Source organism: Gymnodraco acuticeps, unplaced genomic scaffold, assembly GCF_902827175.1.
Source record: "Gymnodraco acuticeps unplaced genomic scaffold, fGymAcu1.1, whole genome shotgun sequence".
NCBI classification, from domain to species: Eukaryota; Metazoa; Chordata; class Actinopteri; order Perciformes; family Bathydraconidae; genus Gymnodraco; species Gymnodraco acuticeps.
Window position 1 is genome coordinate 1733116 of NW_022990558.1, and position 18110 is coordinate 1751225.

Here is an 18110-nt window from a genome sequence, read left to right on the forward strand (position 1 = left end):
AAACATCCAGTCGCTTTCTGCCTGTAGTTCGATCCATCGATGCCTTGGATTCTGTGTTAGCTAGAAATCAGAAATTGGCTGCTTTATCAACACTTTTGCCCTACCCACTGCAACCGTAGTTATTTGTAATACTTCTTAAGAAATGTGGAGGCTAGAATTCAGGAAAACAAGCTAAACAACGGTTTCAGCTGGAGCTTAAAGTCAGCAATAAAGGTAAGGTAGCTTGGTATAGGCAAGCTATACTGTTTATGATCAGTTACTGTGTTGTAGCAAATACTTGATTTACACCTTGTAAATTGTGTTACATGTATGTTTTAGTTCAGCTCTCATTTTGATAGGAAGTGAAAAAGAGATAACATTTAAATTGCCATCTTAATGTTGAATAAGTTACCAAGTAAAGGGTTTAAATTAGCTCACATAAATATATGTAGTCTAAGAAATAAAGTGTCTGAGATAGAGGAAATATTATCATGTGGTATTCATTTGTTAGAGATATCTGAAACTCACTTAGATGACACATTTAATGACGCTGCTGTGGATATTGATGGATATAGAATATGTAGAAAGGACAGGAATGCATATGGAGGTGGGGTGGCAGTATACATTCAAAAGCAAATACCAGCTAAAGTGAGATATGAGTTGATGTCTGCTGATATTGAAGTACTTTGGTTGCAAATTAATTTACCTCACTTGAAACCTTTGTTGGTAGGATGTTGTTACAGACCTCCAAATGCAAACTTCATTTATTTAGACAAATTATGTGAAATGTTAGACAAAGTTTGTGATCTTGACAGAGAGATTTATTTTATCGGAGATTTAAATATTGACTGGAATATGTTGCACTGTGCCCTTAAAAACAAGTTGCAGACAATAATTAATACATGTAACTTGGTACAAATGGTGACTAAACCTACAGGATATGCATAAAGAAAGATGGGTCAAAAAGTGCAACTTGGATTGATCATATATTTACTAATTTTAGCCATGTATGTTCTCCGGCAATATCAATTCCAGTAGGGTGTTCTGATCATAATTTAATAATTATCGTGAGAAGGACAAAGGTGCCAAAAGCTGGACCAAAAGTAATTGTGAGGAGATCAATGAAATATTTGAGTGAAGAGTCATTTATACAGGATGTTCAAAAGATATGTTGGAAACATGTTTTTGAGAAAGTCGATCCAGATGATGCTCTTGATGTCTTTAATTTGTTATTTATGCAGGTGATTGATAAACATGCTCCACTTAGAAAACAGACTGTAAGGAACTTTAGAGCACCCTGGTTAGATGAGGAATTAAGGGATCTAATGAAACAAAGAGATGATGCAAAACATGTAGATCTCTCATCAAGTTATGAGTCAGATGGGCAAATGTATAGAAGGTTAAGGAATTATGTTACAGCATTAAATTAAAAGAAAAAACAGTTGTATTATGGAAATAAAATTAAAGAGATAAAGGATGACAAGAAAAAACTGTGGAGTTTAGTGAATGGCATGATGGGCCGTAAGCCGAAATCCACCTCAACATATCTTGAGGTGGATGGGACATTTTTGACAAAACCAGTACAAATTGCTAATCATCTGAATGATTATTTTCTTGATAAAGTAAAACATTTGAGGAGAAATATAATTCAAACTATAAATAGTAACTCCACATTTCTAATAAAGGATTTAATTATGAAAAATAAGAAGTGTACATTTAAAATAGAAAAAGTGACAATTACAGATGTTGAATGTCTACTAGGTAAATGTAATGATAAACCACCAGGAGTGGATCATTTAGTTGGTACATTTCTTAGATATGTAGCTAATTTTGTTGCAGAGCCTATCTGTCATATTATACATTTGAGTATTGATAAATGTATTTGCCCACAGGCATGGAAAATAGCAAAAATTATTCCACTTGCAAAAAATCCAGCTGGACCATTTTCTGGTACAAATAGCCGTCCAATAAGTTTATTACCAGCATTAGCAAAGATAATGGAGAGAATCATTTTCAATCAAATACAAAAATACTTTGAAGGTAACAAACTTAATACTGTGTATCAACATGCTTACAGACCTGGCCATTCCACATGCACCGCTTTAACACAAATGACAGACTGGAAGGGCGAACTAGATAATAGGAAGTTAGTGGGTGCAGTACTACTCGATTTTAGTTCTGCTTTTGATGTCATTGACCATTCTTTGTTGTTACACAAGCTGGAACAATATGGTTTTCATTTTGAAACGCTGAAGTGGTTAGAAAGTTACCTGACAAATCGAAGTCAAACTGTTTTTTTTAATGGAAGTCTCTCAAAGATGAAAACAGTCACTTGTGGAGTACCTCAGGGTAGTTGTTTGGGACCACTTTTATTTTCTATTTTTACAAATGACCTACCATTAGTGTTAGAAAAAGCTAAAATTGTAATGTATGCAGATGACTCAACAATATATTATGCAGCATCAACTACAAGAGAGTTGACACATGTTATGAATAAAGATCTACTACTGATATCAGAGTGGGTCATAAATAATAAGTTGGTACTAAATGCGGGAAAAACAAAATCGTTTATTAATAGGATCAAATCATCAGTTAAAAGGTGAACCAAAATTGTAACTACATTTAAACCATATTGAAATTGAACAGGTCAAGGAGACAACATGGCTAGGTATAACCCTGGATCATAAATTATCTTGGTCTAAACAAATTGATAATGTTGTATGTAAAATGGGAAGGGGTGTGTCACTTGTAAAAAGAATTGTAAAATATTTGCCTATGGATATCAGTAGACAAGTTTTGGATGCTTTGGTTCTGTCGTAGCTTGATTATTGTTTGGTTATATGGTCTAGTGCTGCTGAAAAATATTTAAACAAACTACAAGTAGCACAAAATAAGGCAGCACGATGTGCACTGCAGAGCTCCTACAGAACCAGAGTCACTGAAATGCTGGAGACACTGAAATGGTTAACTGTCAGACAGAGGTCAACTTATATTTTATTACATGTTGGCAGAAATATTACAGTGACTAACTCACCAGATATATTATCACAAAGGTTTATAGCGCAATATGCTCAACATAACTATCACACGACATACAATAGAAGGAAGGTTTGTATTACCCAAATCTAAATCAAATATGGGATAGAAAACAGTACAGAGCCATGATCAGCTGGAACTCTTTACCGGTTCACATCATTCAGGAAAATTCTCAAGTACATTTCAAAAGGTTGCTAAAAAATTATTTAAGTATTACAAAGTAAATTTGAACTACGCCTGTGGCTATGTATGCATATATTATTATGTACATTTATTTGTATTTACTTTTGTTTGGCCTTAGGATGGCGATAATTGGATGGCCATTTTAGTTTTCACTTCATTTCGCTGTAAATTGCATAAAATTATGAGCTGTTTTGTTTTGTTTTAATTTTGTTGTATGTATGTTTATGTATGTTTTGAGTGTGTGAGGACCCCAGGAAGAATAGCCAATGCTCATGCTAGTGCTAATTGGGGATCCTAATAAAGACAAGACATCACATAACATAATAACACCTCAATATCATGTATGAATCATAGACTGTATGGTCATTTATTATAAACAAGATGCTAGACAGAGTATAGCTTTATCCTTTACATACATATCAGGGGAGAGCAACATACATAGGAAAACTGTACTTATGATACTGTTATAATGTTAGGGATTTAAGGAAAACAAAGATTAAAGCTTTAAAACAAATGCTTTAACATTACTCAATTTAGCTTACTTATTTTTGATACTGTTCTAAAGAAAAATGTGTGTCTTTTATAATATGTTTTCATATTTGTGATTGCACATGAATAGGGTTTTGTTTAGTTTTTCAGTGTAAGTGGAAAAGTGTGTATCACAATCATGTGCTAAACATGTTATAGTCTAAGAAGAGAGAGCCTGTCCTTCTGATTTTCAGAATCAGTAAGTTCCACAGTTTAGTGGCATACAAAAAACATATATATATACAAATATAAGGAGAATTTAAGAGGACGGACCTCCTAGGACTCCTAACAAGCTACTTTTCCCCCAAACTCATCCCCTAACCTGTCTCTTAACTTCCTACTTTGTGTCCCAGCCTATCTCCTAAAAGGTAACAGTCCCTGAGGCCTCGGCAGTATCATGGTGGACATTTCTGTGAAGAGCGGAGCTGCCTGGGTCTGTCATGCTCAGGGACATCACTTGGCTGATATCCTGCTTCCTGTTCACCTGAGTAACAACGACGATCATGAAGAGGAGCTCAGCCAGTCAGAGGGTGACAAGACAAACTGGTAAGAAGCTTCTACAGTCTATGAATTTAATTATATGTGGAAATGTGTGTGTAACATGGAAAAACAAATCTCTCTACTGTTTTTTCTGATAAAAAGGGCATAGATGAGTAACAAGTGCATAATTATCAGCACCTCCTATCATGCAAAATGCACTTTTATATGTCTTTTATACATGAATGTGTCCCCGGTGTGTCAGGGAACTCACAAAGTGTCAGAAAACAAAACCCTCTCTCTTTTCCTCCGTACCCAAATCTCTAAAAACGGGGGAACAACGGAGCTGATCCAGATTTGCTGTCGATATGACGTAATATTGGAAATGTGGGCTGGCTTTACGCCCACGGCCCTATCAGAAACGTTGCTATCAGAAACAATGCGCAACGTGTTTTTGACGTAATATGGTCTTTGTTTAAATTAGCAAGCATCACTAACACTTAGAGCTAACATTTACCGGAGAGAGTATGTGTAAAAAAGCCGGAAATAATAAAAGGAACTCACCTTGTGGGAAACCTGCAAGAGAAAAAGCATTTGAGCTCCATACTGTTTCAGAAACAATCCTTGATGTGGTTTTGAACATGATATGGCGTTTATTAGGGATGCTCCGATTGCCAATTTCGGGGCCGATCGCCGGAATCAGTATCGGCCGATACCGATCGCCGATCTGATCGAGTGGGCGGGGCCTAAATGGAAGATTTAAACATCACTTTAAATCTTCCATTTAAAGTGATGTTTAAACTTAGTTAATGGGGCTCATTCACTGGAGCTTCCACAAACAACAATCAACTTAATTATTACATTCAAATGATGTACATTATTCAAGTTTACATTCACTTTGGATAATAACACGGGAGAAATGAGCGGAAGCGCTCTCTTTTCCTCTCTCCCTCTCTCTCTCCCCCTCTCTCTCTCCTGACAGCCTGTCAGTATCTCATGCAGCTCACTGATCTAGTAATGAGTGACCCGACAGTGAAGAATAAATATATTTAGAGGTAGATAAAATAGCTAAGTGTGTTAGGTCTAACTCTTGTGTGTTTCGTCCCGCTTACCGGTCCGGCGGGCGGAGCTGCAGGATTTCTGCTTCACACGTTGCATACCGCTATTTTACTGTCTTTTTCGGACACCTTAAAATAATGCCAGACCGGTGAAGCCATGTTGGCGAGCTTGTTTTGCCGCACACAGAGAAAAGTGTCATGTATTTTACGTCATGCGATCGGCTCTCGCGATCGGCATGTTTAGAGAGCACCGATCGATCGGTAGAGAGTGAGTATCGGCCGATCTCGATCGGTGACCGATCGATCGGAGCATCCCTAGCGTTTAATCACGGCAGCATTTAGCTGAGTATCTCGGTAAAGCTAAGGACCCAGAATCAGCACTTCTCTAACAGGACTGAAATAGAGGGGTATGAGGCATGGCTAGAATGGGTGATCTGTTTGGTATTTTGAGCAAAACACATCATAGACACGAGACCCATAACATATGCCTACAAATAGCATAATAGGAGAACTTTAACAAGTATCCTCCTCTCACAGGGGGCCCCCAGTGTTGTTGGAGCAGACAGAGGAAGGGTCTCCTTGTGTCCTGATGCTCAACGGCAGCCCCTGCTCCCCCACTGCCATCAGCCGCGTACTGGTTATCAGCGAGGCTCGAACCATGGAGGTATACGACCAGACGGGAGAATACTGCGGTACAGTACGCGGGGAGCGGGAGGACAGCATCCAGCCAGACAGGTATACACACTGTTATCATCACTTGGGCTGTGGGTTTTAACCTTATACAAAGTAATCCATATCAATCTTCACATGTGACCCCCAGAACCCGGAAGTTCACTGCATGCATTTTCTAATTGAGTTGTTTTAGGGATATTTCCATGCTTCAACCTCCACCACATTTGACAGATCGTATGCACTCATCAGAGAGGAAGTTCAGAAAATGGCACAGCACAGGAAAAAATGCAAAGATGTCAAGGTGGAGCGCAAAGTAGACAAAGCCTGTTGAAATAACAAAGGTGAATCTAGGCTTGGCTTTCACTTGCTGGCCAACAACATAAGCCTTGTTTAGCTGGGGAGGAGGGCTAGACTCTGAATGTTGTGTTTACAAACTGCAGCCAACAATCCTACTAAGTGTGCCTTTAGGTTGGAGCTGATCAGACAGCTTTTTGGAAAATATATTTTTTTTAAATGACAAAAATGCATATGAAGCCCATACATAACAGCATTTAGATGAATCAAGATACTAGGGATGCTGTCGGGAAACATCTATGTACTTTTAATCAGTGACCTGTATTTTCACATCATCTCCTCTCTCTATTTTATGCTTTCCATGGACTGATTTATGTTTAGGTGCTAATAAAGTCTGAGTTAAATGAATGTCTGATAGGATTTTAAAGATCTGCTCCGTCTTTTGCCCACAGTTCAGACAGAGGGCCTTTCTACAAGAAACAGCTGATCCTCGAGCATCCGTCCTCATCCTGTGAAGTGAAGGTGAGCCATGATTTGAGAGATGTTTTATGCCTTTTAGAGACTCTTGCTTAGTAGAAACTGTTAAAACATCTATAAGGTGCCTCTTTTTTTCATGCACATAGATTTAAATAAATGTAATCATCTGGTTGTGTCCTCCTCTGGTTTGTGTCCCAGCTGCTCTCCCTGGGCGGTAGAAGCAGTGTTCTGGTGTGTCGGGTCATCGTGGCCCTTCAGACCCTGGAGCCCTGCGCGTCCCAGGGCCCCGGCATCGACATGCAGCAGGTGCAGTGTCTGGTGGAGGAGATGGGAACGAGCCTCTCTCCAGGAGCACAGAACCTCATGGAGATGGTGCACTTCCAGCAGAAGGTGAGTGTAAAGAAGCAGTGAGTTACCTAATACCTCCAACGACCTCTTCAGGCAAGGAGGGGGAATTACAACAACACTGAGCTAAAGGCAAGGACCCTTTCTCATTTAATCAAATCCCCCTCCTCGACTCCTCGGTCCTCCGGTAGTGACCCGGAAATGAATTTCAGTGCGCCATGTTGAAGGACATCTCATTTCTCTAAATGCACTTCGAGGACCGAGGATCGAGCGTCGAGGATCGAGGAGGCTCTCTGGAGGAGCTATAACCGAGGATACACTGATGGGTCCTCCACGGCTCCTTCGTGGATGCATTTCCGGGAACAGAGATGTTTCAAAGAGTTGTGACGCACGGCCGGACTTATCTCAGCCAATGACAGCTCTGCATGCATCCCCTGGATATTATTTTATTAACTGCTCTCATCGCAACACGATGTTTACAGAGAGAACAGCTGTGAGGTCCATGCAGAAAGCAGAGCAGTGTGTATAATATATATCACTCAGTATAACAGGCCTACTCTCTTTATTTGCTTTAGTTTAGTAGATATCTACAAACAAAGAGTCGATCTTTTTCTAAGACCATTTAGTGCTTCACATAATAAAATACACAACGGCTGTAGCCTGATAATATGCTTTAGGAGCTAGGTGTGTGTGGTACAGTGTGTAGGTGTGTGTGTTGTACAGTGCGTAGATGCAGCGGACAGACGGGTCTCAGTTGGTTTGGTGTCCTCTGCTTACTTTTAATATTTGTAAATAAAACTTTTGGCCCGTAATTTATTTCCCTCATTGTAGCGACCAGAGAGGAGGGGGGGGATATATCCAGTCTCTGATAGTGTTACGTTATTATGAGAGTGCTCTGTTTCATTCTGAAATGGTATATATTTATATAAATATATTCAAAGTAAATATATAAGTGGTCATGAACACATCTGTCCATCAGACAGAGGGCTGCTGTGCCTCCTGTCATCATTAATGGACGTCTCTTTAATATGACCGCTCAGAGGAGAGGAGTTCTCATTTCTCTAACCGCCTGCTGCTTCCCCTCCTCTCTCCTCGGTTCCCCTCCTCGGCTCCTCCGCTCGCATCTCCTGTGGGCGGGACTAAGTCTCGAGGATAGGAGTCGAGGAGGGGAGTCGAGGAGGGGAGTTAGAGAAATGAGAAAGGGCCAAGGTCTGTGCTGACCTTACCAAATCAATCTAAGATTTTAAGCTTTATCTGTAACATTGATATACACATTCTGGAGAGTATTATGCACACATGTTTTGAATGTCTATTCATTGTGTTTAAACAGGGTATTTCTGCACAGTTGCAGATAAAGATTAGGCTGTACAGCTATTATGAGTATTTCACTTTTTTATAATGATATACCAGTGGTGTCTGTATTGGATGGTTTCATACATGTGTGATCCAAAAATGTCTATAACTCCAAAACATTGTGAAGCTGTAAAGCAAATTGTTCAGGCGTGCTGGAATCTTGCAGATATCTTTAGGAGCGCTGGGGGGCTTAGTATGTAGTTACAGTTCGATTTAATAAAAATAACTTATATTCTGATTAAATGCTTTATTTCAATTTAGGATTTTTCTTTTTTATAAAGGGTGACAAAGTCATGCAAAATGACAACAGACATTTAAAGCTTCCTTTGAAAAACCTACAATCGGTAAATAAAAAACTCTAGCTTGTACTGATGCTTGTTTTGTGTGTACCATACTATAATGATGAAGTCAATCACCAGGTTTGTGTTCCTCTCTCTAGAACCAGACCAGCTCTCTGGGCGGCTTCCTGCCTCTCCTGATGGGCGGTGGACTTTTCTCTGCCCTGTCTCAGAGAGCCAACATCCCCCCAACACCGCCTATAAACCAGCCCCACCCTGAGGACTCCAGGGTATCAGTATTATCTGGGCAGCTGTTTGCCCTCAACCCACTCTTTATTATTTGTATTATAGCTCAACACCAACATATCGCTCCATAATATACATTTTGTATGTCCTGTTAACACAAATCCTTTTTTTTAGCATGACCACTCACTTCTTGACGCTATTTGCAGACACTGTATGTCAGATGGTTTCAGAGTCTTGTTTCTGTGTCACTAGCCTCCAGTCGGCTCCATCGGGCCTGCAGGTGAAGCTCCACCGGCTCAGAACGGAGCCATGTCAGACGGATCCTCCACCCTCTCCCCAGACCTGCAGGTCATCACCCAGAATATAAGTAAGGGGACATTGTTTCTTTCAGGTCTAACTAATTAGTGGTGTACCCAGGGGGCAAACCCCAATTTTTTAGGAAATCAGACATGGAATGTTGTAAAAGGTTGTCGACCAGAAATGATATCTAGGACCTTCAAGGATCACAACCTGGGTGGACAACCCGGTCAACTAGCTACTGGAAAGCTACAGTGAGGATCCAAACAATGCAACCCCTATATGAACAAAAGTGAACAATTCTGTCTGGATCAGATGCCATCATTCTCTTTTTGAATGAATATCTCTGTGACAGTTCATGGTAAAGACAAACTCAGCCAACCTACAGTATTGAAAGAGCAGAAAATAAGCTTTCAGGTGATGCCTTGGTTAAGCCTGTTCTCAATAAGGCCACTAGATGGCGCTGTGGCTTTTTTGTCTCTCCAAAGCGAAATCCATTTCAAGCAATGCACTGTTACTGTAAGCTAAAATTCTTTAAAAATTTGAAATCAGTTTTACAGTATTATTCATTTAATCAATATATATATATATTTATTATCATTTGATTAAGTGTTTCATGTATGTGATCTTTTTGTGTGTGCAGTGCTGTATGGATCAATACCATGCCACCTTGACATGCACACTTTAAAACCTCTTGAGCCCGATTGCCCCTGGTACCTCGGGCAGACGCAGCATCTTGTAAGAAACACCATCCCAGGGCTTGTTAATATTTAACAACCTATTAATGTGGCATACCCACTTAACGGGAAGAAACTCAGCTAACAGAGGATAATAACCATTTTACCTAATGGAAAACAATTCCAACACCAAGCGTCCAAATCAGCACGCTACATTAGCGTCACATTAGCATCTGGCGTATCAACACCTTTGGGCATAGTCACTACCTACCACTTATTCAACCAGACACGTAGTAAATCACTCATTATGATGAACAACAGATTGGGGCTTGGGATCAGTTATGAACGTATGCAGCGTCAGCTAACAGCACACAGTTAGAAGGTCATGCAGCAGGTTGAACCTGATGGTGTTTACATCCCAGAGACCATGATGAAAAACACAGAGATCCCCCATGTGTTTGCCATGGACAATCTGGACTGGAAGAAGAAGACACTGGAGGGTGGGAGTTTTAATGCCACCACTGCAATCATAATTGAAAACCAAAAGATTGTGCGGGTCCAGGAGGGTGCCAGACTCCCCACTTCTACCTCGGATAGAAAGAAGACTCTCTCAGATATTACTGACCTACCTGCTCCCATGTGTCACGTCTCAGCTAAAGACAGGCAGAGGTCCAGGTCACTTCAGCATATTGAGAAGCTAGAGAGTCTTCATACTTCCTCAGATGGCACAGCTGAAGACCTGTTACTTATGTGGCATCTGGCAAGAATGGTTACAACTTCAGAATTGCTGGATGCTCCTCCAGATGCAGAAGCAGGACTGCCTGGCTTTTCTGCCTTCTGTGCAGACCTCCACCCACACAGACCGGCCAGTATCATTGGCTATCTTCCTCTCATCCAAGCATCTCTAACTGATCCTGCTGTCCTGAAAGAAGAAATGAAACGGCTGATCAAGACATTGCATGCACTGGGAGACAAGTATACCATTATCATTGGAGATCAGGCTACATATGAACAGTTGCCATCAGAGACAAGCACAGAGATGAGTTCTGCAATGTAGTCCTGCTGCTGGGGGGATTTCACCAAGCTCTTAACTACATGAAGGCTGTTTGCAAGATCATCAGGGATGCAGGTGCAGAGGATATTCTTGTTGCAGCTGGTCTGTTTCAGGAAGGGACTGCCAAGAAGATGTTTGGTGAGAAGGCTGACCACTACCAAACCATGCAAGCTCTCAGGATCCTCAGTGAGGCCATGTGGCGCTTGTACTGGCAAGCATTTGAGGGATGTGCAGCAGACAGAGAAACCCAACACTGGCAGTCACAAGTGGAACATGTTGTGAAGATGTTGTTTGAGAAAGACACCACTGCTACTGAGAAGTTGGTGATCATCCAGATGTCACGTCCACAGATATAAATCCTACAAGAACAGATGTTACTTTTCCAGGAATCTCTGCAGTTTATCATCTACTACCAGCGGGAATCTTACTGGGCAGGAGATCTCTGTGAATCAGCATGGATGCTACCTTACCTCACTGCAGCAGGACACTACAAATATGGGCAGCAGTCTTTGCGTCTGTATTTGTCTGAGATGAAGAAACTGCCAGAGACAGCCCCTGAGGCACATGAAGCACTGATGGCAGGTGCATTTGTTGGAAGGAGAGCAGATGGCAACCACAATGGTGTCTCTCCTGATATGCTTCTGGAGCAGACATATAATGCAGATGCCAAGGAGGCAAGTGGTCTGGATGGCATTACACTCAATCGTGCTGCCAGGATGAAGTGGGTCTACACAAAACCACTCAATGCAGCTATCTCTGCAGAGCTCAAGTCTACGCTGCACCTCCATTCCTCCAGCCCCCACCATGAATCTGGTTGGAGTCGTGTCCACAGGGATGCAGAGATGGTAGTCAAGGTAATGGCAGCAGTAGAGACCAACCCATTCACGACAGCCACACCTGCCACGACAACCATCCCTGATCAATATATCTACTGGTGAGTGTGCAGATCCCACAGTCAAGGACAACCTGAGTGTGAAAGCAGTTGGTTTGAAGGCATTGTCAGAGTCACTGTCCAGTGACCAGAAGAAGACAAGTGTTGTAAAGCTAAACACCTTCCATACACAAAACAGGAGAACTCAGCATTGTTGACTTCCCCCATCCCTCTTCCAGGAAGATGGCAGAATGAGAGTAAACTGAGAGCATTCAAGTTCCTGAACAACAAATTGACGCTCCTAAAGCTACTACCCCCAACAGAGAATGCATTTTTGCTGCACCTGAATAGAACGCACACATCGCCAAGCCATAAATCCCCCCATGCACAGAATTTGGATGGTCTCTGGACAATGGATAGTTCCGGTACCATCTACAAAGCCAGCTTGGCCTGTGTCGATGAACAAGACAATCTCATGTGGCTGTCAGAATAAGGCAGTTCCATGCTACATAGGGTGCCGTTGCCAAGGACTGGCAACCAAATGCAGAAGGATACACACTGCCACACTTGAGAGCAGTGACAGCAGCTGTGACTCAGAAAATGAATAGAAAGCAAAAAGCTTTCTGGGACACTACCATGAATACCACCATGTTGAAAACATTTGTACTGTATATTCAGTGTAGGTTACTTTTCTCCCTTTTCTTCTTACAAAATTAACATTTTTCTAGTTCTGGGCCATGTGAATGATTATTTTGTGTTCAACTTCTGATCATATCTGTTGATTTGTAGTTAATAACTAAGAAGAGAGTATGTGAAATAAATGTTTTGCCACCAGGAATTTTGTTTATTTCATGATCAAAATAGGATATTTTTCACAAAAACAAAGACATTGATTTGAACAAATAATAAAAGGGTATTGATCTGATATTAAGTTGAACTTAATGTCAAATTCCAGATAAGTTTAACTCAGTTTTCCCTGTCCTATAAAACACAGAAAACCTTCAATTAAAGGGTTTTACAAAGAAAGTGGCGGCCATTTTGAATTTCGCTGCCTTTAGCTTTCCAGCCCGTACACTGAAAAATCTGTAAACATTGAATCAATTCAACTTAGCATCGGCAGCGAACCTTGTGTATATTAATGTAAACCCTTCAATATGTTATATAGAAATAATCTTTTAAGTATATTTACCCATTTTGAACACAGCAAGTGCATTGCTTGAAATGGATTTCGCTTTGGAGAGACAAAAAAAGGCACACCGCCATCTAGTGGCCTTATTGAGAACAGGCTTAACCAAGGCATCACCTGAAAGCTTATTTTCTGCTCTTTCAATATGTTGGCTCAGTTTGTCTTTACCATGAACTGTCACAGAGATATTCAATTAGAAAGAGAATGATGGCATCTGATTCAGACAGAATCTTTGACTTGTTTTCATATAGGGGTTGCATTGTTTGGACCCTCACTGTAGCTTTCCAGTAGCTGACCGGGTTGTCCACCCAGGTTGTGATCCTTGAAGGTCCTAGATATCATTTCTGGTGGACAACCTTTTACAACATTCCATGTCTGTAAAATGACTTTGCCCCCTGGGTAGTGTGTGTGTTTTCTGACATGAAATGCAATTCTTAGTCTCAAGAACCTGATGGTTTCTGGTTTGAGTTACAAACGGTCTTGCTTGAATCAAAAAGACCAATAATTAACTGAATTTGAATGAAAATGCTGTACAAACACAGCACAGGCCTGAAAAGAGTTTTGAGGCATACAAAATCTGCGTCTGCCTCAATAGACTGACATTATCCACTTTACTGTACGGTTAAGGTCTGGACAGGAACACACTTTTACAAAGGCACTGAAAAACACTCAAATAAAATGAACAAATATTTTGTTTATAAAAAATGTTATGCATCACAAACAGGTCACATCTTTTTATACAAAAAAATCCAACTCTTCTTAATATATAGACATTTTTATTCATTGGGATAAACCCCTTGAGATGCACCATCTCGTTTTCAAGGGGGTCCCGACAATAGCAACAACTTACAGACATACATAAACAAAAAGACAAAATGCAAAACATGACACACAAGACAAACCACATAAGTGAAATTCAAGCAATGCATACAATCATTACAATTTGAGACTGTCAAGCAAATCAGTTTCATCAATATCAGTTTCATCAATAACAAGTGCAGACCAGTTGAAAGTGAGATGGTAATGCATGTTTAAACATACCCAATGATGCAAGAGATCTAATGGCAGCAGGTAAAGTATTCCAGTCTGTTGGGGCTTTGAACATGAACGCTCTTCTGCCAATCAATTTCTTTGCAGAGGGGACAGAGAAATAAATCTGAACAGAATGTCTAACTTATAGGGTAGTAATGATTATTAAGGTACTCCTTTCATATATGAAATATAATAAAGCAACAATGTGTGATTTTGTTCTTTCTTAAATGATTATTCCTGTGTTTTAGATATGGTTCTGTACCATGTTCATTTCATTTCAAACCTTTATTTATGCAGGTGAATCCCATTGAGATCATTGATCTCTTTTTCAAGGGTGACCTGCTGCAAGTAGGTTCCACATGAATACATATAAACATAACAGAATGTTAGCAAGCTCTACAACTTTTTTCAATTCAGTCATGTGAAGATAATCACTCATCTAAGGGAGCGGATATATTAACCTCAATTAACTTGTTTATTTGTGCTAACATTCTATTTTGTGGATTCTATATCCTGACCTATATACATGGTCAAACAAGGGATGGATTTGAAAATATATTGGGGAACACATTTTTCCTTAGCGTGAATTTCTTAATTCTTACCCGCTAACCAGTGTGTGTTCTTCCATTTGTAGTGAGCAGCGGGGGCCGAGGCCCGATGAGCCACAGCCAGCTGGCGGAGATAATGTCTCACTTGATGAAAGGGCAGGAGCGCGGTGAGGGCCCCGGCCCCGAGCTTCGGCCATTGCTCCAGGGTCTGTGTGGTCAGGTGACCAAGCTGAGGCTGGATGACGCTGCAGCGCTGGCAGAGAAGGAGAAGATGATGAGAAATAGCTCATGGTGAGTTCAGTGGGTTTATCCTGTCAGACCATTACAAGAATATTCTGGTCTAAATAGTCAATGAAGTCACTGTTAATGCTTTAATATATGCATATCATCTGAACGCATACAATACTTGCAGCACAAAATGAGAATGCCTATGGTTTCTAAAGGCACCAAGTGTCGCATCTGGCAGGTGTCTGAGAAAATGTGATTGATGGACGTACGTGCAACAAACTCTTCTGATGAACACCAAGAGTATAGGCCTTATGCTTTTCATAAAATAAATAACTACTTTAATAATAATAATAATATATTTCATTTATATAGCACACTTTAAAAACAATGTCATCTCAAGGTGCTTCACAATGCTATGAGGAGAAAATACGATAAAATACAAAGTTATCTAAGGAGCATGTTGAGTCAAATATGGTAATATAAAAAAGGTTAAAAGGTTAAAACAAATAAAAAAGAAAGGACAGTCAGTAAGATGTGGTGCGGAACAGGTGGGTCTTGAGGCTTTTCTTAAAAACTGAGAGTGATGCAGAGGTCCGTATTTTCTCTGGAAGCTGATTCCACAGACGTGGACCCAGGGACTTTAGACTTTCATGTGACTGCATATCGGTGACTAGAAAGAAGAAACAGTTTTCATTTTTGATCAGTGTGTACATTTTTGAAGCCATCTTGTTCACATTGTTGAGGAAGAGAGGGTGAGTTGTTGTCAGTGCAGAGAGGAGGCTGACACAGAGACAATAGAGTTCATTTATCAGCAGCGTTTGTCTGAGCAGAGCAGCACGTGGGTTCAGAACGTCAGCTGACTGTGACCCCACATCGAGAAGAGGACAGCAGCTCGGAGGTACGTTTCAATAAACATCAGTGTAGTTACCGCAGGCAAAAATAATTTGGTAGTTTAATAGTTTAAACTAGAAACGATTATTGTTCTAATATGATAACAGTTAGCTCTTATGAAATGTTAAATGACTGTTTCTGATATTGTTTTTCCTTTTACCTCCTATATTTTAGCTTCTTGTCAGGCTTGTGATTACCAAAATGCTTTTTGTGAATTGTTTCCTTCAGTTGTTGTAACGATAATAACAACAAAAGAAACATGTTTAAATTGTATTGTAGAAAATGTGATTGATGTTGCTTAGAAGAACCCAAAACCATTGATGTAGGTACTGTGACGCCTCCCAATGGTTTTTAGACTACAGTTGTGTTACTCTGCTTTAAAGGGGCCCTATCATACTTATTTTCATGTTCCTACATGACTTGACTCGAGTCAGATTCGAGTCGCATATTTTTGGACTTGAGACTTGCTTGACTAACCTTGATAAAAGACTTGACTTGACTTTGACTTGGTATTCATGACTTGAGACTTGACTTGAGACAGATGACTCGAAAGGACTTTACTTTTTAAAATTAAATATTTGCATTTGTTTTCGTATTGTACGGAGCCCCTAAAGGGCAATGAAAAAAAAAAAAAGATACTGTATCTCGTTGAAAGTTACCGGAGCACCAAGTAGGCTGTGGAGCACACAGGAGACAGCCGTTTCATTTCATTTCATTCGTCCGACAACGGCATTTGTTTTCAAATTACCATGAACAGTCATTTACACACATCTGGCCAACTCCATATGTGGGTGTTCCCAAATGAAAGACATTCTTTTAATCTTAATGTCGCACTGTCTGCACACACACACACACACACACACACACACACACTCACACACACACACACACACACACACACACACACACACACACACACACACACACACATATCATGCACCCTGGTACATACACTATTCCATTGTATTGGCTTTGATGCAATATTTCTTTGTGCACAGACACAGTTAGGAAAACAATGAGACAGTGTCATATGGGAGCACCTTAGACAGGAGAAATGCTGGGACCCTGCTGAAGGGGAGCCTGTTATCACTTTAGAGCCCTTTTAGAACTTATAGGGTTATCATTTCAGTGCCCCACTCTCCATTGCTGTTTATGTTGAAAATAAAACTAAACTTTTCATAACCACAATATTTTAACTGATTTAAATGCGGAAACTGGGGTTATTCATCAGCATTTCGTAGGACTTGACTTGTGACTTGCTTGACCTGAGCAATGACTTGACTTGACTTGCTTGACTCTCACCACAGTGACTTGGGACTTGCTTGAGACTTGTAGGTTAAGACTTGAGACTTGCTCATGACTTGCACATGTAGGACTTACTCCCACCTCTGCCAAAAAGCATAAAAGGGCCTCTTTAACCTAGTGTTCCCTCTCTGTCCCTCCACTCTGAAGGGAGTTGGACTCAGCCATGGAGCGCCGTCTGGAGGACATGGAGAGGAGGCTGACGGAGCATGTGGACCGGCGCCTGGACGCTCTGGAGCAGAAGCTGGAGAAGGTCCTGCTGCTGGCCCTCGGCCAGGGAGCAGGCAGCTCAGCAGGCAGCTCAGAGGGGGGGTCCACAGGACCATCGGAGCAGACCGCCCCGACACCGGCCTCGCAATGACCCCCAGACTTCTAAAAGACTAATAAGACTTCTAACCTGGAAGCGGACACTAACAGACACAACAGTTTTAAAAAAGGGCTGAAATGAGAAATCAAATAACACAATAATCTGCTCAAATTTAAGATGGTGTGTCCAGCTGTCAAACACGCAGCCTCAGTAACGGTTTGTTTATCTTTCATCTCTGGGAAACTAAAAACAGAATGTGACACTCGTGGAAAGCCAAGGTGAATGACCTGGATGTCGGACCGTCGAAAGAGAAACAAAAATCTGTAACTGCAGAAATCATGTCCTACTGCTGCAATGCACTATGGGAAAGATTGCAGTACATCACCAAAAGAAGGCCATCAAAACAGCAGAACATTTATTTATTCAAAGATATGCATGTAAACACTCCGATTTGTCCTCCCAGGTTTCGTGATCTACACGATCATCGACTATAAAACCGTTATCCTCTTCACAACAGTACTGTAACAGCCATGATCCACTGGGTCAGGCCTTAAATGTCAGGTTTAGTACTGTTTGGTTTGACACTTGCTAAAAATCTCAGAAAGAATATATACTCCTGTGAAAGGAGTGTGTGGAACTGATATAACATGTTTTAATATGACACTGCAATGTCTGAGATAATGTCTGTAACATGTTGATGCCAATGTAAACTAAAAGTACTGTTTGAGCTGTGATGTTAAAGGTTTTAATTACTGTGCTGACATAAGTAGCAATACAAATATATTTATACA

The 18110-nt window shown here is 40.6% G+C and overlaps 1 protein-coding gene across 2 annotated transcripts; it reads left to right on the forward strand.

Moving 5' to 3' along the window:
- The first annotated feature begins 11 nt into the window (after positions 1 to 11).
- Positions 12 to 18110, forward strand: cunh10orf88 (chromosome unknown C10orf88 homolog). 2 transcript variants are annotated; one of them, XM_034227589.1, is made up of 9 exons: positions 12 to 213; positions 4080 to 4272; positions 5799 to 5996; positions 6680 to 6749; positions 6903 to 7094; positions 8842 to 8970; positions 9179 to 9293; positions 14678 to 14882; positions 17163 to 18110. In XM_034227589.1, exons 2-9 carry the CDS (start codon positions 4124 to 4126, stop codon positions 17371 to 17373), a joined length of 1269 nt encoding a protein of 422 aa, XP_034083480.1. In that variant the 5' UTR covers positions 12 to 213; positions 4080 to 4123; the 3' UTR covers positions 17374 to 18110. The 2 variants fall into 2 exon arrangements, with proteins under 2 accessions (XP_034083480.1, XP_034083481.1); XM_034227590.1 differs by having other exon boundaries at positions 5810 to 5996.